Source organism: Cibotium barometz, chromosome 12, assembly GCF_041138505.1.
Source record: "Cibotium barometz isolate CiBa-2024 chromosome 12, ASM4113850v1, whole genome shotgun sequence".
NCBI classification, from domain to species: Eukaryota; Viridiplantae; Streptophyta; class Polypodiopsida; order Cyatheales; family Cibotiaceae; genus Cibotium; species Cibotium barometz.
Window position 1 is genome coordinate 55,464,318 of NC_141057.1, and position 25,793 is coordinate 55,490,110.

General features: G+C 44.5%; 1 protein-coding gene across 2 annotated transcripts in view; it reads right to left on the minus strand.

Annotated features, from left to right (window-relative positions):
• Window positions 1-25,793, minus strand: part of LOC147633605 (uncharacterized) — a 103,895-nt gene that overhangs the window by 23,955 nt on the left and 54,147 nt on the right. For both annotated transcript variants that reach the window (XM_086806734.1, XM_086806733.1), the window contains exons 5-7: window positions 19,495-19,572; window positions 19,262-19,332; window positions 19,032-19,102 (exon numbers count right to left, since the gene is read on the minus strand). In XM_086806734.1, coding sequence (XP_086662860.1) covers window positions 19,032-19,102; window positions 19,262-19,332; window positions 19,495-19,572 — 220 coding nt within the window. The remainder of the gene's footprint in view (window positions 1-19,031; window positions 19,103-19,261; window positions 19,333-19,494; window positions 19,573-25,793) is intronic.

The following is a 25,793-nucleotide window of genomic DNA, read 5'->3' on the forward strand; positions in this document are numbered from 1 at the left end:
GCTAAAGCTTCTCTCATATGGATCTGGAGCTACTCGGTCTATTTCGTATGGAGGAGACAAGGAGGCTACTCATAGGCCTACTATCTCAGATGCTGCTTCTTCGGAACACGTAAGGAAAAGAAGGGACACTTGGCTACAAATTGTCCTAACAAGCCAAAGTATGCAACCAAAAAGATTAGAGGATCATCAGATTGACATCATGCCAAGAAGCTCAACAAGAGGAGATTATGAAACTAAGGATTGATGATATCCTAGATAGATTGGATGGAGCCACTATCTTTAGCAGGATCGACTTGAAGAGTACCATCAAGTTAGGATTGTTCCAAAGGGCATTCACAAGACCCCATTCAGGACTACCTTTGGACTCTATGAGTATTTGCTGATGCCTTTTGGTCTTACCAATACCCCGGCTACTTTCAACCGAATGATGAAAATAATATTTCGCGCACATAGAAAGTTTGCAACTACTTGCTTTGATGACATTATTGTACATTCAAAGAACAAAGAAGAGCATCAAAAGCACTTGGATATGGTATTTTAGGAAATGCGGAGAACAAGCTGAATGTGAACGGCAAGAAGAGAGTTCTTTTTGACAAAATTTCACTACTTGGGCCACAGTGTGTCCAAGGAAGGGGTCAGGATGGATCCAAACAAGGTCAAGGCTATTATGAAATGGCCAGAGTTGACTAGTGTGCATGCAGTTCCAAGTTTCCTTGCCTTATGCTCTTACTACAGGAAGTTTATCAAGTGGTTTGTTGTGGTAGCAAGTCCACTACATGATTTGACAAAGAAAGCCATGGATTTCGGTGGGCCAAAGTTGAAAAAGAATCCTTTGAAGCACTAAAGTTTTATGCTAGCAAAGGACCGGTATTGATTATTCCAGATTTATCAAAGCCATTCATGGTAGAGTGTGATGCTTCAGGAGCCCACATACGAGAAAGAATTGATGGCTATCATTCACGCTTTAATGATTTGGAAGCACTATCTTATGGGTATTGAATTTGTTTTCAAGACAGATCATCAAAGTCTTAGGTATTTTATGTCTCAACCTAAGATATCAGAAAAGCATATAAGATGAGCTAGTTATTTGGCCCAATTTCATTTTCAGATTATGCATACCCATGGGAAAGACTGTTGAAATACACAAGTTAATAGGGTGTGTGCGGGAACAAGCCCTTGGTTAGAGGCTGTAAAAGAGAATGTGTAAATGTAAAAGAACCTGTGAAAAGGTGAGAAGAATCTACTGGGAGAGAATAAAGGGTAGCATGAGAAGATTTAGGAGATGTGGAGATATTATGGGAGAGGTGGAGATATTCTGGGAAAAGTGAAGAGGTGGAGAGAATCAAGCAAAAGAGGTGGAGTGAATCAAGGAGAAATCTGTGGGATTTGATGCTTGGATGTAAACTCTATAAATTGAGGCATTGGCCTAATGAGAATTTGCTGGTTTTTGATTATCCATGCCTACATTAAGCTATTTGTTAATTACTCACTAATCACGTCTTAATTATCGTCTAATCACTTTGTTAATGATGTTGATTCTAGCATTTGATCCACCATAGCTCATCACATTGCTGTAATTTTAACAAAGACAACAAAGTAGCATATGCTCTATGTCGAAGACCCATGACCCATGTAGTTTCTATGGGTTACCATATGGATTTCACTTTGATGAAGGATCCTTATATGCTACCAAAGAGGATTTCAAAGATCTTTTCGAACAGATTGTAGAATAGAGATTTGGTGACTTTTTATGTCATCAAGTAGGATTTTCTTATGATGCAAACCTAGGTTATGTATGACACAAGGGATTGAGGCCAAAGTAATGGAAGAGTCCCATGCTCCTCCCTACATGGGGCATAGAGACACCTTGACTACACTTCAAGCTTTGGAGAGCTATTTCTATTGGCCTACTATAAGGAAAGACATTGAACTTTATGATTCGAGAATGTTTGGTTTGTCAAAGGTCAGGTTTGATCGACAAACACCAGCAGGATTATTGCACCCATTGAATGATGTATGGGAGAATATTGCTATGGATTTTATCTTTGGATTGCCAAAGTTAGGGAATGATGGTATATAGACCTTACAAATTACCAAGAAGATCAACCATGTATGTCATCGGTTGGATTTTTCAGATCGCTGGAAGATATATAATGTTTTCCATCACAGTTTATTGAAACCATGTACAAGTTATCCCCACAGGAACTTGTTTTGAAGGATCCACCGGGGGAGGAACAACCATAATAGATTGTGTTTCATTCTGTGAGAAAAAGAGGAAAGGAAGTGGTCAAGAAGTTCCTCTTGGAATTCTAGAATTATTCGCTATTGAATGCGAAATGGTGGATGCCAGAGTAGTACTTCTAGGACTACACAGATATACTTCGAGCTTATGGGGAAGTGGTTGGTCCAGATGTATTTGAAGTACAGTTATGGATGTCTTGCGATCAAGACAGATTCAAGAGGGAGAGATTGTGCCTCTAGCTCTCTTCGTTGTGTGTGTGTGTGTGTGTGTGTGTGTGTGTGTGTGTGTGTGTTGGACTAGAACTAACCATTATTATGCTTATATAATGGTTACTTGGACATGCTCTAGTTTGGGTGGCAACGATGCCCGATAGCCCAAGGAGCAAGATTTGTATATGGGAGACAATGATGCCAGATGACCCATTGCACGGCAACGATGCCAGAATGAGATTTGTATACGGGAGGCAACGATGCCAGATGACCCATTGGACGGCAAATGATACCAGAACGAGATTTGTATATGGGAGGCAATGATGCAAGATGACCCATTGGACGGCAAAGATACCAGATATCTTGGACTTCGAAGTCGGGGGGTCATTGCAACCGGATGGCCCAGGACTTTGCAGTGGGGGGGGGGGGAGGTCATTGCAACTGAATGGCCCAAATGCTTGTATTGGATTTCGCAGTCAGGCGGTCATTGCGACAAGATGGCCCAGATGACTGTATTGGATTCTGAAGTCGGGCAGTCATTGCGACCAAGATGACTGTATTGGATTTCGCAATTGGGCGGTCATTGCGATTAGATGGCCCAGATGACTGTATTGGATTTCATAGTCGGGCGGCCAGATGGCCCAGATGACTATTGATGAACTCTCGGGCAGTACTAGTGACCAAGTGGCCTTGAGGATAGTTTGAGCGGTACTTGTGCATTGCATACTGATGTATGTTTGAATTTCTTTGACTTGCGAATGATGCATACTTGTTTGTTGACTAGCTTGTGTCTAGTTTTTGCAGGAGGTAAGTATGCATTTATTTTATCTAACACATGTGACACGCCATGAAGATGTACCATCAAGATCAAGGACATCAATCAAAGAAAAGGCATTGGGATGTTGCCAGATGAGCAGATGACACTACAGATAAGACACACAAGCTCACCAGATGGGGCTAGTACCTTGAAACATACGGATGCACTTGATGTACTTTGAAACCTATGGATGTGTTAAAGAAGGTAAATGTTTCCAATGTGGAAAGAAAGGACATATGGCTGCAAAATGCCCTGATAAGGCAAGTCAAGAAGCCTAACCGCCCCAAAGCAATGCTTTACCTAAAAAACTTCAACACCAAGATGATACTCCATCAAAGAAGAGGCAACTCTTCAAAGCTTGGGACAAAGTGGAAACCAAAGCCGTACTTATCCACTTTGATAGCAGTGCTACCCACCACTATATCAATCCACAAGTGGTTGAAGCCATGAACCTTCCTCTGGATAGACTCGGAACCACTATTACAGCAGGTGCCACTTTTGAAGGAATGTCAGCCGAAGAAACTCCTATTCTCGGAAAGCTCCGCTTACAGATTGGAGATTATGTGGATCATGAGAACTTTGATTATTATTAAAATAAAAACAAAAGCCAAGTGGTAAAAAAACAAAAGCAAAGCAGGATAAAAGCAAGCCTCCCCTCAAGTATTTAAAGAACCAAGCACCCTCTTGGTAGAGCATTGAAAAATCCTTGGAGAACTCCTTGGGAAAAGCAAGAACACCATCAACCCCCCTGCAGCCGGTGCTCTACCACCGCCCAGAGCCGCCGCCACTACCACCGCCCGAAGCCGCTCGCCGCCGCCTAAGGGGTATTTTCGCCAGCGCTTCCGCTGCCACCGCCGCCGCTCCAAAAACAAAGTTGTTGCCTCCTGTTTGCTGGACTTTCTGTCACATGTTGGTAGCTTCCGATTGAAGAACCGCCACCTCTATTAGTGAAAGGATTGGATTGGGAAAAGAGAGTTTTTTGTAGATACTTGAGAACATCAGTTGGATTCTTTGGATTTTGGTTCTAGCCCGGAATAAGCCTGTCACCAGGAGGTGAAACTTTTTGCAGTTTGAAGTGACCATAGTGGTCAAAGATGGTCAGGAGACCAGAAGGAATGCAGATGACATCATCCCTAAAATCTAGGGAACTGCTATTTTTGGCAGTGTCGGAATTGAAAAGTGTTCGCGTCAGTTTGTGCGGAATGTCAAGGGGACCAAAAGCTGACAAAGGACTGTTGTGAGAATGTGAACCAGTCAGGAGATTTTTAGCCTGGAAGATTGCATGTGGAAAAGGCTTAAAAATGTGCCAAGTGTCTAATTTTGGTGCATTTTCCTCATTGAGAAGAGGGAAGCCTGGGGATTTGGGAAAAGGAGGCTCATTTGCAGCCATCGTGTGGTTTTGTTGCAGGGAAACAGCTATGGTGGTGCACTCCCTTGCCCTACAACTCATGAATTGAGGGTTGAGCTTGCTCCCCACAGTCTCTCTTTCTCTTTCTCTCTCTTGCAGACTATGGAAATGCTCTCAACAGATAAAATCAGGTACAGTTGTGTGAATTTCATGCTTATATGCAAAGGTTAGTTGCCCTCCTTGAACAGGAACAAGTGTAGTTGGTTCCTACACCAAAGCAGGGACGGAAGAGGGTAATAACCTCTTCAATACAATGCTGTTTCAGCACTGTTTAGGTGCTGTTTTTGGGCTGTTATGTTGCCCGGTTGATGCCAAAATGCAGTAGGACCTTGCTTTAGTCCTCCAGGACAGTACAAGGGTTATTTTGGGCTGAAAACAGGTCTGTGCAGAAAATTACAGCAAGCTGAATTGTGATGTTTTGGACTCCATTGGGTAGCTTGATGCCTATGGAAGTGAGGCTGTCAGTTGGGATTCATTCTGAGATGTTATGGAACAGTTTTAGTGCAGTTATGCTGGCAAATTTCTCCTAGAATTTGAAAATTCAGCTAATGCAAGTAGAGTGCTTTGTTGCACTTGTGCTTTGTAATTTCCAACCTTTCACCAATAAAGAAATACCGCAAGGGGCGCCGGACTTCGGGGCCAATGTGTTGTTGAGCGAGGGAGCGAGGATTCTGTGAATGTGTGTCTCAGTAAGTCCAGGTTATTTGTGAATGAATTACCGCTTTATGTGTCCATAGACCGGTTTTAGCCTCTTGTGGGTCTTCCTCGTGGTGAGCTCGGCATCGATTATCTTGTGCCTCGACATCGACCCCGGGCTGGTCTCGACATCGACACCTTTGTTTGATATTGTATTCATTTGTTATATTGGTCCTGGCTTGGAAAAGCCCGTGGAATGATCCTGAAATAAATTCCTGAAGAGGGGACGTGGCATGTTCCCCGCTCAGTGTGGTGTACCGTGTAAACCCCCTATTCCCATCTTGCTCTCCCCTTCTCTCTCTCTATCACTCATACATGTGGTTGCATCTATCACTTGCACGCTCCGCTGGGCTTACAGGATGTACCAAGAACATATCGATATACCAGGGACATATGGATGTACTTGGAAGATATGGACATGCTTCGACCACTTGCAAACCCTAGTTGAGGACAACTGCGATGTAAGAGGGAGAGAATGTAACTATTTGGTCCTCCTACCTCTATTTCACATGACGAAACCATGTCCGAACAACCAGACAGGTGGAAGAACACATGGGGACAGAGTCCATAAGGTTTGATTAAGAAAAAGCGCCATTCTTGGTCAAAAAGCACAAAAAAGCAAAAGTCAAACAGGGTTGACCGCGAGCCAAGGGCACCATTTGAAAGAGGAGACTGAGCCGGACCAAAAAGCTAAAAGGTGCTTTCTCAAAAAGCAGCTCCAAGGCTAAAAAGCAAGGCCTTACAGTCACAAAAAGCAAAGCATCAAAAGATGAGTAATATTTGAGGGAAAGCAAAGCAAAAGCTTGGACAAGCTTTTGGCAAAAAGCAGGACATCCCTTGGGTATAAAAGAACTATGAGGCTCTCTTGCTCATCATGAAGGGGCGTGTCCATCATTATTGAAGTTTGTGGAGCTGAACAACTTCTTCATCATCATCTCCATCCTCATCATTGATCTCTATCAACAACAAGAGTTAGGCACTTCTCATCATTACTAAACTATGGAGTGTGGAAAATTCTGCTGCCCTCTCTCTCCACATGTTTACACCAGTGTGCCGCCACCAATAAGCTCTTGTCGCCTCCTATGCAGGCCTGTTTTCCTGTCGTCACCTTCTGGACAGAGCTGCCGAGTTTTTCCAATATCTGGACCGCCTCTACCTACTGCCTAGCCAGCACAACTAGCACTTGTGCCAACTTCAGCCAGCGTCCACGCCAGCTTCACCCAGTGCTGCCAGCATCAGCCGCCTTCTGAGCAGAACCACCAGCACTGCCGTACACCTGCATCCAGCGCTGTCGTACAGGACTGAACTGCTGTCCTCTGAGCTGACCACAAGCGCTTGGCTGAATCACCGTAGCCAGCTTTGTCAGTCGCCACCTGAGTGCTGCTGCCACCAGTCACCTGTGCAGCCAGCGCCGACTACTTCTGTTTAGCAATACTTGCAGCCTCCTGTGTGCACTGCGCCCTTTGCTGTCCACAGCCTACCATGTGCTGCTACTGCCACCGCCTAACGGAGTCGCCACCAAAAGAACTGCAGCCTGCGCCAGTCAGCGCCCTCTATTACCTGTCAGTATTTGCAGGCTGCTGTGCGACCACTTGTGCTGCCAGCTGCCATGCGTTTGCTTTACATCGCCACCCAACTTATACAGACTGAACTCCGACATACAAGCTATTTTGTACTGTACGCTATTGCTACAGACTAGTCTATACTTTGTTGCTCGGTGGACTGGTCCTGGATTATTCCTTCTCGTGCGAGCTTGGAGTTACTTGGATTCATTGGACATGGAACATAGAGTTTGGACATGAAACATAGAGCTTGGACATGAACATGGAACTTGGACATAGCTTGGTCTTGATTTGGACTTGGATTTGGATTTGGACTCGGATTTTGACTTGGATTTGTTTTTGGACTTGGATATGGACTTGAACTTGGATATTGGATTTGTTACTAGCCCGGTGAGAGATACTTGCGGGTCATCCCCGTGGTCTGCTGGGCATTAGACATCTCGTGCCTGGACATCGACATCGACTTGGATATCCTACATCGACATATTTTTTTGTTTTGTATTCATTGATTGTATTGATCGTGGCCAGTGTGCCAGTGGATTGTTCCTAAATAAATTCTAGAAAGGGGGCGGGGCCTGTCCCCTGCTCACTGTGTACTGTGCAAGATTCTCATTTCCTTTTCTCTTTCCCCTCTCTCTCTTTATATCTTTATCTGTCACTACATAACCCGCTAGGCTTACAACTAGTCTCTGCACCCACATTTCTCAAAAGGCACAACAGTTTTCCTTTGTAGTTCAAAAGGCCTCATTCCCACGAGATTGCATTCTCTCGCCTCTTTTTGGGTGTGACATAATTTTAGGAATCGAATGGTTTCATCAGTATGAGCCTAGTCCCTATTGGGAACAGGACACTTTTACTATCTGTAAAGGTTTTCCTAAGCCCATCATGCTTTGTGGGGATAGGAGCATTCTTGGCATCCTTGTGATTTCTCATCTCTAGGCCCGACGAGCTATCCGTAAGGGCACGGAAGGAGCATTGATTTATGTTCGTGCTCAGACAACCTCTACCTCATTGATAGCGGCTATCTCATCTTCATCTGCAATCCCACAGTTAGCAGACCTCCTGTCTCAACACCAAGACATTATGCTTAGAGACGATCTCCCGCCTAGTCTCCTCCGCTCTCGTCCTGAGGACCATCATATCGATTTGGTCGCTAGATAAGATCCTCCTAGCAAATTCCCCTAAGAAAAGTAGTTATCTGAGCTCCTCCGAGCTGGATTCGTTCGGCCATCTTCCTCACCATTTGCTGCACCCATCCTATTTGTCCAAAAGAAGGACCATTTTTGGGTCAGTTTAGCTTACTTTTTGGATCTAGTTGAAATAGGAGAGAGGAGAGATGAAAATATCTCATTATTTTTGAGTTTAAAACTCCTCCACACGTGAAATAGACGCCTCCTTCATGAGGGGAGATCCCCACACTGAGGTGTCAAAAATGCATCATTTCCTCTAAAAATCTCTTAATTTTTAACTAATAAACCTTGTACTCGGTCAACTCTTCATCTTATGTGAGCATTTACTCGTTTTGGAGATTTTTCTTTTATTCTTCAATTTATCTCCTCCCTACATTTGGATTAATCTTATTGGTCCATAGGAACCTTAATTGAACCATAATCCAAAAATTTATGAAAATCTAGACCCTTAGGCTAAGGTCCTTTTTACCTATTTTCAATTAATCCCAATTGCACATTGGAGAGTTCTTTTTGAATTTCTGTTTCAGAGGAAACCATTTTAGACACTAGGAGGATTACGATGCCAGCAATGTAGCCATAGGTGTAGTTCTTCAGCAAGACAATAGACCTATGGCCTACTATAGTAGAAAGTGGATGTCACCAAAAGGAATTATTCAGTTTATAATAGAGAGCTTTTGGGTGTAATTACAAGACTCAAACATTGGAATCCTTTCCTTTATGGACAGGTTTTTACAGTCCAAATAGACCACCAAGAACGTAAGTAACTTCAAAAACCATGCCAAGTACCTAGTGGAGTGATCGGCAAGCCAAATGGAGTCAAATCTTCCAACAATTTGGAGCAATGATAGAGTATATCCCTAGGAAGTATAGCCCAATAGTAGCAAATGCTCTTAGTCGAAAGACCAGCATCCAGACCATGCAAGAGTCTACCATTCTCCAAATCACTAGAAGAGACTTGGATATCATGAAAGATCTATATGTTGATTCCACAGAGTTTGGTACTCAGTATACTTTGGCTCTGAAAGCGAGTAGCTCTTCTTCATGATGCCCATGACTTCTTAGTTGGATGCCATAGAGGTATCAACAATACCCTCAAGAAATTGGAACGGTCCTTTTATTGGCCAAAAATGAGGCGTGATGTTTATTCACATGTTCAAGCTCGTAAGATTTGTCAAAAAGTTAAGGTTCCACATACAAAAAAGTCTGGGTTACTTCAACCTTTGTCTATATGAACTTTATAGGATCTCTACTAGCTTCCACCGGATCTCGTAACAGTCAATGTTTTACCATTGTGGATCACTTCAGTAAGTTTTGCATGCTCATCCCATGCAAGCATACGGCCATAGCTATAGGACATAGCTCGCCTTTTTCTCAAGCATTGTTACCCCATTTGTGGTTTGCCTAGCACCATCACATCAAATAGGGATTCCAAGTTCACCCCGCATTTGGAGGGCATTATTCGAGAACTTTGGGACCAAGTTGCAGCTGTCTAGTGCATTTCATCCACAGATAGACGACCAGAGAGAAATCTATAACCAATTGGCCTTTGATGTTCTCGAGTCATACCGTCATGACCTGCAGTCCAAATGGGAACATTATCTTCCATTGGTTCAAGCCATCTTGAACGATACTCATTCATCCAATGTCGGATGAACTCTGTATGAGGTAGCCTTTGGTCGTCGTTTCTCTTCTCTTTTAATGAGAATGGTGTCTCCATCTCTTGAGGCTAACAAAACGACGAAAGAATTCTCCGAAATCATTGAGTCAGTTAAAGACCGCTTGACCAAAGCCCAGAAAGCTTATAGTAGCAGACATGCAAATAAGTCTAGACAAGATGTCCACTTCAAGAAAGGGGATTGGGTCTATTTGTACATCATGAAACAAAGATTGAAACAAGTGGGCAAACGTTGTCTCAAGCTTTGTTTCCGTACTTTTAGACCCTTTCCGATAGTTAAAAATTTAAGTGATGTCTCCATGAAATTGAAGTTGCCTAACAGTTGGATAATGCATGATGTTTTCCATGTTTCTTGGCTAAAACAATATGTTGGACCGTAACTGTTTGATGTTTCAGATGAATACCAGCCAAACATGGTAGACGAATCAGAAGTCATTGAGCCTAAGCAGATTCTTCTGCATCGTTGGAAGCATGGTTCCATTCGAAGACTCCATTAGTTCTACACGAAGTTCCGAGATCGAGGTACCCACGAAGCCGTTTGGCTAGACGAGGAGTTCTTTCCAGATTACCCCAAGTTATTGGCGGACTACTTGGAAACCATGAACTTGCCGCCAAGCTAAGCAGGAGGGAATGTCACATGCACTCTGCATTGTAGTGTATGGTGACAAGATGGCTCATCATCAGTGCTCCATTCTACAACAGTAGAACACTCTAGGATTTGATATTGTCGTACATTGTGACCCCATTATAATCCTCAGTCCAAGATATGTCAGGCAAGAGCTATGTAAGTCATTCCTTAGCCTTAACCCACTTGGAGAGAATCATTCATGAATATAGAATCCGTAGAAACCTTAGGGTTTGCAATAGAGAGCATTCTGCATTTGCATAGCATTCATCCCAGATGCATATACATCATTGCGGAAGCATTAGAATACCATTCAGAATTATTCAATATTTTCTAGCATTTCTTTCACATTATTTTAGCATTATAATCATTATTTCCAGCATTTATCATATTGAGCAAGTCGTGTAGCATATAAGCTACAGTCAGCCAGCTTTACAGCCAGCCGACCAGCCTCTGGTGAGCTTGTGGATCTGGTGATTCCCCATACCTATGGTGTCATTTGCTCATCAGGCAACATTTCCATGCCTTATCTTTGACCAATGGCTTTGTTCTTGATGGTTCTTCTTCATGACCTCACACATGTGTTAGATAAAAGAAATGCATACTTACCTCCTTCAAAAACTAGAAAGAATCTAGTCAACAAACAGGTATGCATCATTCACGTCTACTGGGTATTCCAAGTACTGGTCAAGTAGTCTAGAGCCCAGTGGACTATCACATGCCATAAATCCAAGCATTGTCCACACATCAAAAACAGCACACAACATCAAAGAAATTCAAACATACATCAGTATGCAATGCACAAGTAAAGATCCTCTGGTTCATGGATTGTCCAGTCTAGTCTCACCGGAAATCGGTACTGAGCTATTTGGCTCCCAAAGAAATCCGCTTAGTCAATCATCAGGGCCATCTGGTCACTCGGACCGCCCGAGTGTTCATCAATAGTCATCTTGGCTATCTGGTCGTACTGACCGCCTGACTATGAAATCCAATACAATCACTATGACTGCCCGATTGTTCATCAATAGTCACCTGGGCCATCTGGTCACACTGACCGCCCGACTATGAAATCCAATAGAGTCATCTAGACTATCTAGTCACTGGGACCGCCCGACTGTTCATCAATAGTCATCTGGGCCATCTAGTCGCAATGACCACCCGACTATAAAATCCGAGGCATCTGGCATAAAGGCCGTCCAATGGGTCATCTGGCATCGTTGCCACCAAAATACAAATCTTGCTCCTTGGGTCATCTAGTATGCAACTGGACCCAAACTAGAGCATGTCCAATTAATGATTACATAAGCATAATAATGATCAATTCCATTCCAATAGATATACAATGAACTTTGAAGAGGGCTAGAGGTGCAATCCCTCCCTCTTGAATCTGTCTTGTTGCAAGACATCTATGCCTGTACTTCAAATACATTTGGACTAACTGCTTCCTCATAAGCTCGACGTTATCTATGGATAGTCCTTAAAGTACTCTTCTAGCATCCATTTCGCATCCAAAGAAGAATAATTCTCGAATTTCAAGAGAAACTTTCTGACCACTGTCTTTCCTCTTTTTCTCGCAGAATGAAACACAATCTATTCTGGTTGCAAAATTTCTTCTTGTTCTTCCACTTCTGGTGGATCCTCCAATACAAGCTCCTTTGGGGAAGGTCCCGTATATGGTTTCAATAATCTCACATGGAAGGCATTATGCATCCCTCCAATGATCTAGAAGGTCCAACCGATAACATACACCTCCTTGGTAACCAGAAAAGGTCCATATACCATCGTTCCGATATCTTGATATTGGCAATCCAGAGATAAAATCCATAGCCGGTAATGGTTGCAATAATCCTGCAAGCTTTTGTCGATCAAACTTGACCTTCTGCCAAACCAAACATTCTTGAACATATAGCTCGATGTCCTTTCTCATGCTACGCCAAAAGAAGTAATAGCTTTCCACAGCTTGAGTTGTAGTCAAGATGCCTCTATGCCCCATGTAAAGTGGAGAATGGCATTCTTCCATCATTTTTGGTCTCAAATCCTAAATCACACATAACCGGGTTACATCATAAGGAAACCCTACTTGATGACATAGGAGGTCACCAAATCTCATCTTCATCGGTAGCATAAAGATCTTTCAATAAAGTAAAATCCATATGATAACCCATAGAAACCGCATGGCTCGTGGGTCTCCGAGATAATGTATCCAAATCTTCAATGCATGAAGAATAGCCATCAAATCTTTCTCATATGTGGGTGCCGTCTTTTCGGCTCCTTGAAGTCTTCAAGTTTCATAGGCCACAACATGGCCTTCTTGGTTCAAGACTACTCCTAGTGCAATCTCCTAAGGCATCACATTCTTCCACAAAATTCTTTGACAAATCTGAAATAATCAAGACTAGTGCTTGGCTAGCATAAACTTTTAATACTTCAAAGGGTCCTTTTTCAGCTTTGCTCCACTGAAATCCCATGGCTTTTTTTCTTTTTTTGTCAAGTCATGCAATGGACTAACCACCACTGCAAACCACTAGATAAACTTCGTGGCATGACGTCAATTTGATGATCTTCCAGGTCCTCCAGCTTCTTGCTCTGGTTTGTCGGGACAATTTGTAGCCAAGTGTCCCTTCTTTCCACATTGAAAACAGTTCTTTTCTTTTGCATATTCCTCTAGTTGCTTCAAGGACAATTTTCTTCGAAAGAGTGGAGGTTTGTCCCCATTCATATCCTTCTTCTCTTGAGAATCGGTTCTCGATTGGGATCCGTCTTTAAACTTCTTCTTTTCAGGTGGTTCTTTGGCATATTCCTCTAGTTGCTTGAGGAACAATTTTCTTCGAAAGAGTGGAGGTTTATCAGTGTAACTATTTGGCCCTCCTAGCCCTATTTCACATGATGGGACACCAAACGGATGGAAGAAGGCATGGGGAAAAGGACCATAAGGTTTGCTCAAGAAAAAGCACCAATCTTGGTAAAAAAGCAAGAAAAAGCAAAAAGTCAAAGTGGGCTGCGAGCCAACGGCACCACTAACAAGAGGAGATTGAGCTAGACCAAAACGCTAAAAGCTGCTTTTTCAAAAAGAAGCTCCAAGGCCAAAAAGAAAGGGCTTGAAGTTAGAAAAGCAAAGTTAAAGAACTTTGACACAGGCGGGAGACAAGGTCATTGGAGATTCATTTGAGATTGCAAGCCCACACAGGCAGAGAGATGGTACCCGCAAATTGGATCCATGGTTACAGAAAACAGCCCCCGCTCACGCGAAAGCCATTGCCACAGATTTCTTCAACACTCTTCGCATAGGTGCCCCCTTATCTTCACAAGGGTGCATGAGTGGGTTTGGCGACATATGAGAGAGGTGGTTTCTCTTGCTCTCCGGACTTTCCTATCGACTCCCTTCACTGCAAAGGAGCTGGTGGAGTCTATGAGGGCACTACCTGAGGGCACATGCCTACGAGAGGATGGGCTTCTGGTTTGTTATCTTGGATGCCAAGTCAAGGTGGGCGATGGGTCATGGTGGCAAACCAAGTTCTTCTCGCCACCATGCCTACTGGGCCTTCTCCCAGGCTTGCATTGGTCAAGTTCAGTGGTTGATCCGCAACTTTCAGTGGGTTGTCAGCGAACGGGAGGCCTACCTGGGCCAAGGTGGCCTTGAGAGTGATCATTCAGCCGTGACCCAGAGGGAGCCTAGGCATCGACCTCTCCATTTAAAGCCGTGCCCTTTTGGGAAAGTTGATTGTTGGTGCCTTCTTCCGGATGGCGAGCCCTTGAAGGACTTCCTCTTGGCTAGGATCTCTACCTGCACCCCAATTCTAGGAGGCCCTTGGCCCCTAAGTACGAAATGGATCTTCACGGAGATGTGGGCTCATGGCTTTAGCCCTCCGTTTGAGGACAGATTTGCAGCCGGTCTCTTGAGTGCTTGGGATCATCTCAAGCCGTCCCTTTAGCAATGAGCTATTGTTGCCTTTGAGGAGCGTCTCTGACAACCTTTGATCTGGAAACCCCTAGTCCGTCTACCCAATGGTCACATGGTGGGGCTCGCCCGCATGTATTGTGGGGAACTTTGAGCATGGATCCTGCTAGATCACCTGGAGATTGGCTTACATTCAGATAGTTGCCCCCAAAGGCCTAAAAGAGGGCCTCACTAGCATCCAGGGTAGGGACAGACTCAACCAACATCGACTCTTCCATCCCTCCGGAATGGCCCCTACTGCAGTGGTTGGGAGTGTTCCCCTTGGCAGTCCATGGCATGGAGGAGAGCTCCGCCTTACTCAACTTCTCTATTGGACCTCATGGCAGACTAGAGAGAGCAGACCCCCCATGGAGGATTTCAGGGGATGCACATTGCAAAGGGTAAGGATGATTGGTTTCCACATGAGAGGCACATTGATCCCCCACCACCAAATTGGCCAAAGAGAGACTTTGGTGTTTTTAGATTTGGGAGGGCTGGCCTCTCACGTGCCTCCACTGGGACCCAAGGGAGTGGGCATGGCATGATCGAGATGACCGGGAGGAAACTTTTGGTACCACACGACTGGTCCATAGGATCCAGATGCTAGAGGTTGAGGGCACCCTGACACTCGCAATCCCAAGGCCTCTAGCCGCAGTATCTCTCAGATTTTTGAAGCAGTTTGGGATAGTTTTCAGCCGCAAAAGATCACTCTCTTTCTGTGGCAGCTAGCACATAGGAGCTTGGTGATTGGCACTTGGCTAGCCACTGGAAGTAGGCCAGCTGTCTGACTGAGGTGTGGCCATCCCCAGGAGTCTCAGCGTCATTGTCTTTAGGACTGCCCGAAGGCTTAGCAAGTTTGCAACGGATCCTCCACATCTTCACTATGGCCACCCAACCCCCCCCCCCCCACCCCCGGACGCATGTTACGTGGGGCACTGTTGCTTGGGCCACTAAGGCCGAGGCCGTATGAGGAGAGGGGTGGAGGACTAGCCCTTTAGGTCTCTCACCTTCGTATTTCTACAATGCCAGTCCCAACTCCATCTACTCGTCACTAGGTTCTTGGCAGAGATGGGAGATTTGCCGCAGTATTGTCGCATGGCATATCTAGAGAGCTCGATGCGGCAAAACCATCGAAGGCACCCTCACTTTGCCAAGGGTCCATCCAGAGCATTTGGCTCGATATCATTCATACCCTCCATGGTCAGTGGGAGAAGCTTTAGGGTGGTTCAGACCACATGTGGAAGCATCAAGAGGCCTTCTTGAGGATTTGGCAGCTGTGGTACCACAAGATGTCCATAAAATTGCCTTTTGCATTTATATGAGTATCTTATGGTACCATTTGGCCTTTTTTCCCCCCCTCGAGGAAAAGATCCTTCTATTAGTTACCAAGAAAAAACAGCCTCAATAGCTAATTACAAACTCGTCTCCACGTGGGGAGCAAGAGTCAACGGCTGGCCACTCTAGGAGGAGAAGGCTATCTGATGTACATGACCCACTCTCAATCAAGGGAGGCACGAAGAACAGCAGGGGACAGAGAGGGGCTTTTCCTCTCTCGCTGGCAGCTCTCAAAGGAAGGGTGGTGTGGGGGGGGGGGGGGGGGGGGGTGAGGGCGGTGTGGATGAACAAACAGGTGGCTTGTAATGGCAAATAATCATGCTGTCTCTGACCATAAGGAAAGGACCTCTACTCCAAAGCCTCTCATGGCTGCTGCATACACTCACAGCCGCCTTGCAGCTTCTCCTATTAGCCACGGAGGGTGTGTCCACCACGAGCTCACTTCTTGTATTACCCTAGAATACTACATTCACATCAGGATTTTCCTTGTGTTTGTTTTGCATTTCTAGGCATTCAGTTCTTGCTTCCACATTTAAAGCATCTGCCCTCGCACATTTCTCTGTGAAATCCACAACAGAAAAGGAAAACCCAAAACTGTCAAATGAAGGCCAAAGATTTATTTACATCAAACTCATCATGGTAATTTTTGAACATAAGTCCTTCTCAACCAATTTAAACTCCTTTTGTCACTTTTTGTGGTGAGATTCACCATGGTCTTCCATTGCTCGCAGGAGAGGACGTTGTGCATGATCTTCACTCTTGTTTCTAGTTTTTCTTGACAGCACAATGGCACATCAAAATCCTGCTCTTCAAACTGTACATCACATCTCTTATGCATAGAAGAATGAGATGACATGAGTGACTATTCTTCACAACCCGCTGTTGATTTGATCATGTCGCTTGGTTGCTCACGAACTGCCAATCATGATGGCTTTTTAAATACCATTTCTCCGTTGTCCTTTCTAAAATCACCACTTTTAAGCAAGTATTCAATAGCCACGCAATGTTCCCAAAGCTTCAGCATAAGTAGCAAGAATTTCTTTCTTCAAAGCGGCTTTCCTTTTGACTATCCTTAACTTATGTACATAAGGATCTTCCTACAGCCTTTAATCAGCCACTTGGCACTTCAATTCTACCACCTCTGAGCACAATCATCTCGAGGCGCTCTTTCAAAAGTCAACGCATACACGGTTTACAATTCTCATTCCTTCATTGAAATTTGATGCATGATATATAATAAACGTGAGTGTTATATTTTAATAACAATTTCAAGCCCAATCCACATGGCTTACGAAATGATAGGCCATAAACACTGCATTAGCACTTAAAGATAGGGAAGCCCTTTAACACATGTTTATCACGAAAAGAGTTTTGATTTGGTTAAGGGATGACACGGAGCTACCTCCAATGGTCGAATAGCAGTATTCGATCATGAAAATATTAAAAGAGTGGTAGTTCTAGTCAACTGGATAATTTGCCAAGTAAATGATCACACAAACACACTAACCCACTACTGGAGGTGAATACTCACTCTCACAACGTAATCTCGTTCTACAAAGATAATTTAACACTTATCCATCACATTGCAGTGAAGTCTTCAAAAATGATGCTAAAACGATGGTTTTTTATTCTGTCTTTTCCATGCTTGTGTAGTGGGTAGTAGGATAGCTCCACACAGCTTCAAATCAAATGGACAACATCATGGAACCTTCACTAATAATCTCCCACCACAAGTCTCATCACACGGAAGTGGCCCACTATGTTATAGGCACCTGCCTAGCTTGGATGTTGTAACTGCCACACCCCATGTGATAAAGTGCTCGTACTAGGCCCAATACGAACACCAAAAAAGCACTTCCATGAATTATTTTGTTAGCACCGAGCTGACCATGACCACACAACGGACCACAGAAAGATGAATCGTCTCCTATGCATCGACTTCTTGTGCATACTCTCATGGAGGAGTATGTGATGCTTAGCCTGTACATTCACTCTAACATGACAACCAATATTCCTTATTGTGATTTGTCCAGGAATCCACTATAGCCTCTCTCTTTCCCTAATATCATGAGCAGCACAACGCTTAACCAAACCACAAGATTTTCTCCATTTAATCTATGGACCTCAATCGCTAAATCTTTCAATCTATTATGCAAGAGGAGCGCCATGTCGTCGGCCATGTCACCCTTGTAGCAATGATGCCAATCCTTGTCTCCACCTAGTTGCCGCAAGATTCTTGCATGTATATCCCATGATCACAAAGTCGGTTTTTTTCTTTTATTTTAGAAAGGGGGGGGGGGGGGGGGGGGGGGGGGTGGGGTGGGGGCGCTTGGGGATGCCACCTTCGCTGTAAGACCTTGTGGTGGCTACATCCATCTTTGAAAGCATTGCTTTGCCAAAATACCAAGTTAAAAGAAAAGCGTCGTCCAATCTCCCCACTGTCTTAAGGGACCTATGGGAGATCACAACAGGTTTTGGAGAAAACCTCTATTGCCCATCCAGAAGACATAGAAAGAAGACAAGTGAAGTCAAGGAGGGAGCATCGATTGATGAACTTTTTTCCTCAATTGCCCCTAACTCTCCCCATGTTTTTTCCATTTTCTTCCCCATTTGCTGACTCTTTTCAAATTACATCCCTTAAAAATATATATATATATATTCTTTACCCCCCCCCCCCCCCCCCCCCCCCCGCGCGGCACGGGTTCCGTTTCTCTACCATCGCTATTTTTTTGTTCAGAGCCTTCTCTGTTTCCGCTGCATGCAACTATGAAGCCACCAGCATAAATGTTCCTAATTCAAGGTCAAAAGTCAGCTCATCAACAGGGCTATCCACCTCCTTAGTGAGGCCTACAAAGGAGGCTCACTCCTCACTTGCACTTACCTGTTGCCCTTGTTGTCCTAGAAGTATTCGGATCATGTTGTCTTCTTGAGTAATCCCTGATTTGATAAGTAGTCCATGCTAGTGTGTCATGGCAGAGCTTTGCAGGCCAGAAGGCCAGAAGGTGCTTGATGGACAGAATCTTGAGAAGGTTGAAATCGGGCAAATGACAATGTGGCATGACAGCATAGCCATATGCCTTTGATACCATAGTGCAGCACTCATAGTACTGGCCCAACAATCCTGTTGACGCACTCTTTACTGAGGCCAAGGTAGAACTACATTAAAAGAAATTATTTGCCAGATTGAATGTTTCATTGCTTCTTTGCTTAACGCCAGTTTTCTTTCCATTAGTTTGCATTTTCTAACAAATCTGTTTCCTATCATGTGGCACCAAAAACTTCAAGCTACACAACTCCAAGGTTTTTTCTCTCAGTTCAATTGCAAGACTGCTGACCTCCCATTTTTTGCAGAGAACGATATTGCAACCGCACACTTTCTCCATTGTCCAGCGTTCTCACCAAGTACCTGTTATTTTCCTTCCAAGTTTTTAAACACAAGCTGCAGGATTCCTATATTCTTAAATTTCCATAAACATATCGAGCAAAGCATTGCATTCATGGTAAAAGGTAGAATATGATTTCTTAACCATTGCATTGATGGTAATACGTAGGATATCCTATTTACCATCCATTCAGACACTGAGTGGTAATAATTGCCTCTCTCCCTACAAAGCGCTCCGGTGTGCGTTTATTTCCCTGGGAAGTAGAAACAAAAGTGTCTCAACTTGCTCTCTAGTTACACCAGTTCAAAATCCATCAATCAGCATCTTCAAGACACCATATTTCAATTCAAAAGGAACTGAGATTAGATTTTGGAACTTTATGTAATTTAATGACCAAGTAGAGTAGCATTCATACCTTTATCAATACTCGATCATTGGCAACATATGGGAACTGGACACCTTTAGGTCGAGAAACGTCTGATTCAGATAAAACCTACAAACCAACATTTGATAAAGGGATTTCTAACTGATACTTGAAAGTGATAATACTCAAACAATAAGCTCTCTCTCTCTCTCTCACCCACCCTCCTCGCCCTCGCTGCTCTCTGCTCTCCCCCTCGCCCACCCTCCCCCTCACTCTCGCTGCTCGCTGCTCTCCCTCTCCCACCCCCCCTCACCCACCATCCTCGCCCTCGCTGCTCTCCCCCTCACCCACCCCTCCTCGCTGCTCTCTCTCTCTCTCTCTCTCTCTCTCTCTCTCCATCGGCGGAGACTACAACAGAGGATCAGGACCATACTAGCACGGCATGGGAGACGTCCACTCAGAGTACTCACCATGGAGGACATTGAGGATATCCGCCATCGACCGATGAGAGACATCTTTGGATAGTGATGTGTATGACGCTTACCTTTGTTGCTGGAGTTTTCCTCCTAGATGTTATCCATTAGGAGCTCCTTGCACCGTACTTTTCCTCATAGTTGTTTCAGTTTCAGTTAGCTGTTTAGTTGTTTTTAGCTTTTCTTACACAGACATTGTATCAGATCTACCAATTGTTGTAACCTTTTTGGTCTCATAGGTCATTTTGGCCTTCTGAAGACGTTAATATATCATTTCATTTCATTTCTCTGGAGTGAAGCAAGGTTGCCCGTTATCTCCTTCATTGTTTGGTATGTATGTGGATGAGGCCTCTGACTACATTGAGAGATTGGGGGACAGAGGAGCCCAGCTAGCAGGTACATGGATCCCACTATTGTTATATGCTGATGATATTGTGTTGATCTCTGTGCAGGAGATTGTGGCGTATACAGATGCATATACATATCTTGGGGTAGTATTCAGTGGGCCAGTGTTTTCGATGAGAAGAGCAGCAGAGACTAGATTGGACTAGAGCACATGCAGCCCTGGGTGGTTTGGAGAGGATGTGTTCGCAGGTTCAGTTTCACAAAGGAAAGTGTACAGTTAATCACCATGCTGTTGCACATGCTTCAGTGATTACCACTACTATCACAACACAAGCTGCCTCTTCACCGTTTCCCCAGCGGTCTACTCAGGTTTTGGTTCTTCAAGGTTCTATTTCCAGTCACCCTATTTAGGTGCTCATTGACAGTGGGTGTTCTCATAACTTTGTGGGAACCACCTTGACTCAGAGATTGAAGATTCGGACTTCTCAAAGTGCTGTTATTTATGAAGTAGAGCTTGCCGATGGTTCCACATCCTTGTGTAACACCTTTGCCAAACACCTCTCCTTTCGAATTCAGCACTATCGTGACAAATTGGATTTCCAAGTCATTAATTTGACACATTATGATATGATCCTTGGTCAAGAATGGTTGTATCAATATGATCCCCTGATCAGTTTCCACAACCATTCCATACAATTTACTCAAAATGATATGCTTGTGGCACTCGAAGGAATCAGAAGTTTTAGCATGGACAAATTGCCTCCCTTCCAGTATTCTCTGGAGGCACCCTCTCTCACTCTCACACGGACAGAGATTACCAGACTCATCCGTCAGGATTTAGTTCAGCTGGACATTAGGAGGACATGGATACAGCCGACTGAGGAGCTGGGAACGAAGATGGCTTTCTACAGAGAGCATTTTCTTCAGCTCACAGCAGATGGTTTTGTGATCAGACCCAGTTACATGGATGTACACTTGTCTCATGCAGTACGATGTGCTATTGGTCAGATTCGCACATCCTCACACCAGCTTGAGATTGAGATTGGCCGATATAGAGGTATACCAGCTGAGGCTAGGATATGCCAAATATGCCATGGGGAGCCAGAGACAGAGCTGCATTATATATGCCATTGTACTGCATACTATGAGATACGTGGTCGTTTCCACTGTTTATTCAGAGAGGGTTTTGGACCACTTTCCAGAGTCATGGGGTACCAGGACCAGAGGTGTTTGGAATTGTTCTTGCTTGAGCTGCGGAGATATAGAGATAGCCTGCTTAGGCGCACAGAGAGCCACACTCAGAGGCACATTACAGACTTCTTTAGTCCAACCATCACTGCGCCAGATGGACCACAACAGCAGCAGGACATGGATACCGCCCACACCAATGGTACACTGATTGATCGTGCAATTGAGCTTGGGTGGTCCAGACGCCCACGACTACGAAGGAGGGCATCCCAGCATAGACAGAGGTTGCAGCGGCGGATTCGGATTATTCTTGCGAGACAAGCGGGACACCCAGTCAGGTTGCTGACCACAGAGGATATTGAGGAGATCCGCCAGCATCCGATGCGGCACATATTATGAGATGGAGGCACCTCCATAGTGTACCCCCCCCCCCCCCCCCCCCGCCGTCCCGCATGATATTGTATCCCCTCACTGTACTCCACTCACCTCCATAGCGTACCCTGATGGGAGAAGAATTAGGGTTTCATGTGGGAGACATACACAGAGAGAAGAAGGAGAGAGAGAGAGAGTTGTGGGGATAAGTCAACTCAATAATCTGAGTGTGTGACTCCCCTATCACACATGTATATTTTGCACTAGTACACATAGTGCACTTAGTACATTAAAAGTACTAAGTGTACTATGTACTATAACTTATGGGCTTGTACACACTATAAGGGTGGGCATAATGCCTTACCCCAACAACCTCCCACTTAAAGGCAAAGTACCCTTAAATGAAGGAAAAGAAAAATCAGCATGTACATGATAATATACAAGGCCATATCAAGGCTGAAACTGGCCTCATCCAATGCCCATCAAGTGTCTGCAATGAGCAAACCGCTCCGGAGGCAAACTCTTTGTCAACAGATCAGCCGGGTTGTCATCCGTATGAATCTTAACAAGCTGAATTTGCTTGTTCTCTATCACCTCTCTGATGAAGTGATATTTCACATCCACATGCTTCGTCTTTGCATGAAAGACAGGGTTCTTTGCCAACTGGATGGCACTCTAACTGTCACAATCCAACAATGGAATATCCCCTGTATAACCCAAATCAACCACTAACCGAGATAGCCATAATGCCTCCTTGCAAGCCTCTGTGGCTGCAATATACTCGGCCTCTGTAGTAGATAAGACTGTGCACTTTTGCATCCTGGATATCCATGACACAGCACCTCCTGTGAATGTAAACACATAACCGGTAGTAGACTTCCGGTTATCTGGATGACCGGCATAATCCGAATCCGTGTAACCATGCACTAATGCATCCTGTTTGCCAAAGCATATGCACATATCCTGTGTGCCCTTCAGGTATCTCATGACACCTTTCACTGCTTCGCAATGCTTCTTGCCAGGGTTGGCCATGTATCTACTAACCACTCCCACTGCAAATGCAATGTCCGGCCTAGTAGCAACCATGGCATACATGAGACTGCCACAAGCTGAAGCATACGGAATCTTGGCCATATCAGCCCTGCCACTATCTGACTGTGGGCTGTCCATAGCACTGAGTTTCACATATGGAGGCAAAGGAGTACTAGTCTTCTTCCCCCCGTCCATATTGAACCTCTGCAAAACTTTGCCAATGTATTCCTTCTGAGACAAATACAACACATGCTGATTTCTGTCCCGAAGTATCCGCATACCCAAAATGTGATTTGCATCACCCAAATCCTTCATATCAAAGGTTTGATGCAGCCTCTTCTTCAAGGCATCCATCTCTTTACGAGATTTCTCGGCAATCTCATCAATAGACTGCCATCCAAAGCTTTCTTGGTGTATAAGCAGTGATCTATGTCACTCCTCCTGAAATTCTGGGATTTCATGAATGTATCAAATTTATGATACCATTCCCTTGGTGCCTGTTTGAGCCCATAAAGACTCTTTTTCAGCTTGCAGACAAGCTTCTCCTTTCCATTCACTGCATAACCCTCTGGCTGGTGCATATATATCTCCTCATGGAGATCACCGTGAAGAAAAGCAGTCTTCACATCCATCTGAATCAAATCCAGATCATCATGAGCAACCAAAGCTAATAGAGCTCTAAGTGTGGTCATTTTGACCACTGAAGAGATGATCTCATCAAAGTCCACACCATATTCTGCTTGAAGCCCTTAGCCACTAACCTGGCTTTGTATCTTGGCTTTGCATCAGGTGCAACTTTGAGCCTGTAAACCCACTTGCATGGCAAAACCTTCTTGCCTGTAGGCAAATGCACCAACTTCCATGTTCCATTTTTGTGCAGAGAATCCATCTCTGACTTCATGGCACGCTCCCAAAGAGCTTTGTCTGCCCTCTGTAAAGCCTCCTTATAACATGAGGGCTCCCCACAGTCAGTGAGCATCAAGTAGTCAACCCCTGGAACAAACCTGTCAGGGGCTCTGGAGGGTCTTGTGGACCTCCGTACCCAATGACCATCATTTGCAGGTTGCTGTCCAGCCTGCATATCACCTATTGGTGGCTCTTGTTCCATGCCATAAGGCTGAAAAATCATGCCCAGTATCTCCTCTAACTGTGGGATATCCATAGGGATATCTTCTGCCATCTCTGGCTGTCCATTTGGACCATTTTCAGCACCATTTAAGGGCTGGTTTTGCTGCTGTAATGGCTGATTGACAGCCCTTGGTTGTTGTCCATGATGTCCATCATCATCAAAGATGACTCTGCCAGGCTCCTGTTGCCTTGCAGGCTCCTTATACATGCATGTTTCATCAAAAATGACATCATTGCTGCGTATAATCTTTCTATTCACTGGATCCCAAAGTCTATACCCCATTTCACCTCTGTCACCATATCCTAGGAATATGCATTTGTGAGACTTAGGATCAAGTTTGGTGCGCATTTCCCTGCGTATGTGCACGTACGCAACGCAACCAAACACTCTCAAGTGCTTGTAGGACGGAGGCTTCCCTGTCCATACTTCCTCTGGCACTTTCCCACCAAGCCTCGTGTTAGGTGACCTGTTTATTAGATGAACGGCTGTCATAACAGCTTCAGCCCAAAAACCATGAGGTAACGCAGCATGTGACAACACAGAACGGACCTTCTCCTGAATGGTCCTGTTCATCCTCTCTGCTGTCCCGTTTTGTGGAGGATCATAAGGAGTAGAGAGCTCCCTCTTGATGCCTTTAGCATCACAAAAGTCCAGAAACTGTTTGGACATATACTCTCCACCATTGTCGGAACGCAAAGCCTTCAGTGTTTTGCCAGTTTGATTCTCAACATGAGCAACAAACTTCTGAAACACTGAGAATGTATCACTCTTCAAACGAAGCCCACACCTTGTGTGTGGCATCGTCAATAAAAGACACAAAATATTTTGCCCCTCCCAAAGAAAGCTGAGGCATCTCACATACATCTGTATGCACAAGCTCTAACTGAGCATCTTTCTGTCCAAGAGCTTTCTTGTGGGGGCACTTGAGTTGCCTGCCATATATACAATGCTCACAAAACTGAAAACTTGAGAACTTTAGAGAAGGCAAGTAACCAAAACGAGACAATTGCTCCATTCCTTTGACACTCATGTGTCCCAACCGGCTATGCCACATACAGATTTCCGGCAGCTCGGTTGCATTTACATTAGCATGGTGACAAACACCATCATGCATGAAGTAAAGAGTGTCCACCTGAGAGCCTCTGGCAACAACCAGTGAGACTAATCTTCCACTTTCCACGACCAAATGTGGTAACATAATCAGCATCATCAAGCTGTCCAGTAGAAAGCAGGTTCTTCTTGATCTCAGGCACATGCCTGACATCATGGAGCATAAGATGTGAGCCATCTGAAAACACAAGCCTCACATCACCTCTGCCAAGAATCTTGCATGCATGGTTATCACCCAAATAAACTACTCCTTCATTGCCAGTAGTATACCTGACAAACAAGTCTCTGCAACCTGTGACATGAAAGGAGGCACCTGAATCAATGATCCATGAGTGCATACCATGACCATCTCCTGCAAGAAGTGAATGGGCATCAAGTGAAGACGTGAATAGGACCTCATCCTCACTGTCACCTGCATGTGACACATTGACTTCTTCAATCTTGACTCCACTTTTGCCCTTTGGCTTTGCATCTTTGGCTTCATCTTTGTCTTTGTCTTTTCCTTTGCCCTTTTCCTTTTGATCATTCTTCCATTTGTAGCATTGCTTTTTGATGTGTTCTTTCTTGCCACAATAATGGCATTCCAAGTCCTTTTTGGAGCGGGACTTGCTCCTTCCCCGTTCTTGGCTTTTACCCCTTTGCTGGGATCTCCCACGTGCATTCATTGCATTGGACTTTCCAACAGAATTGTTCTTCCTGTT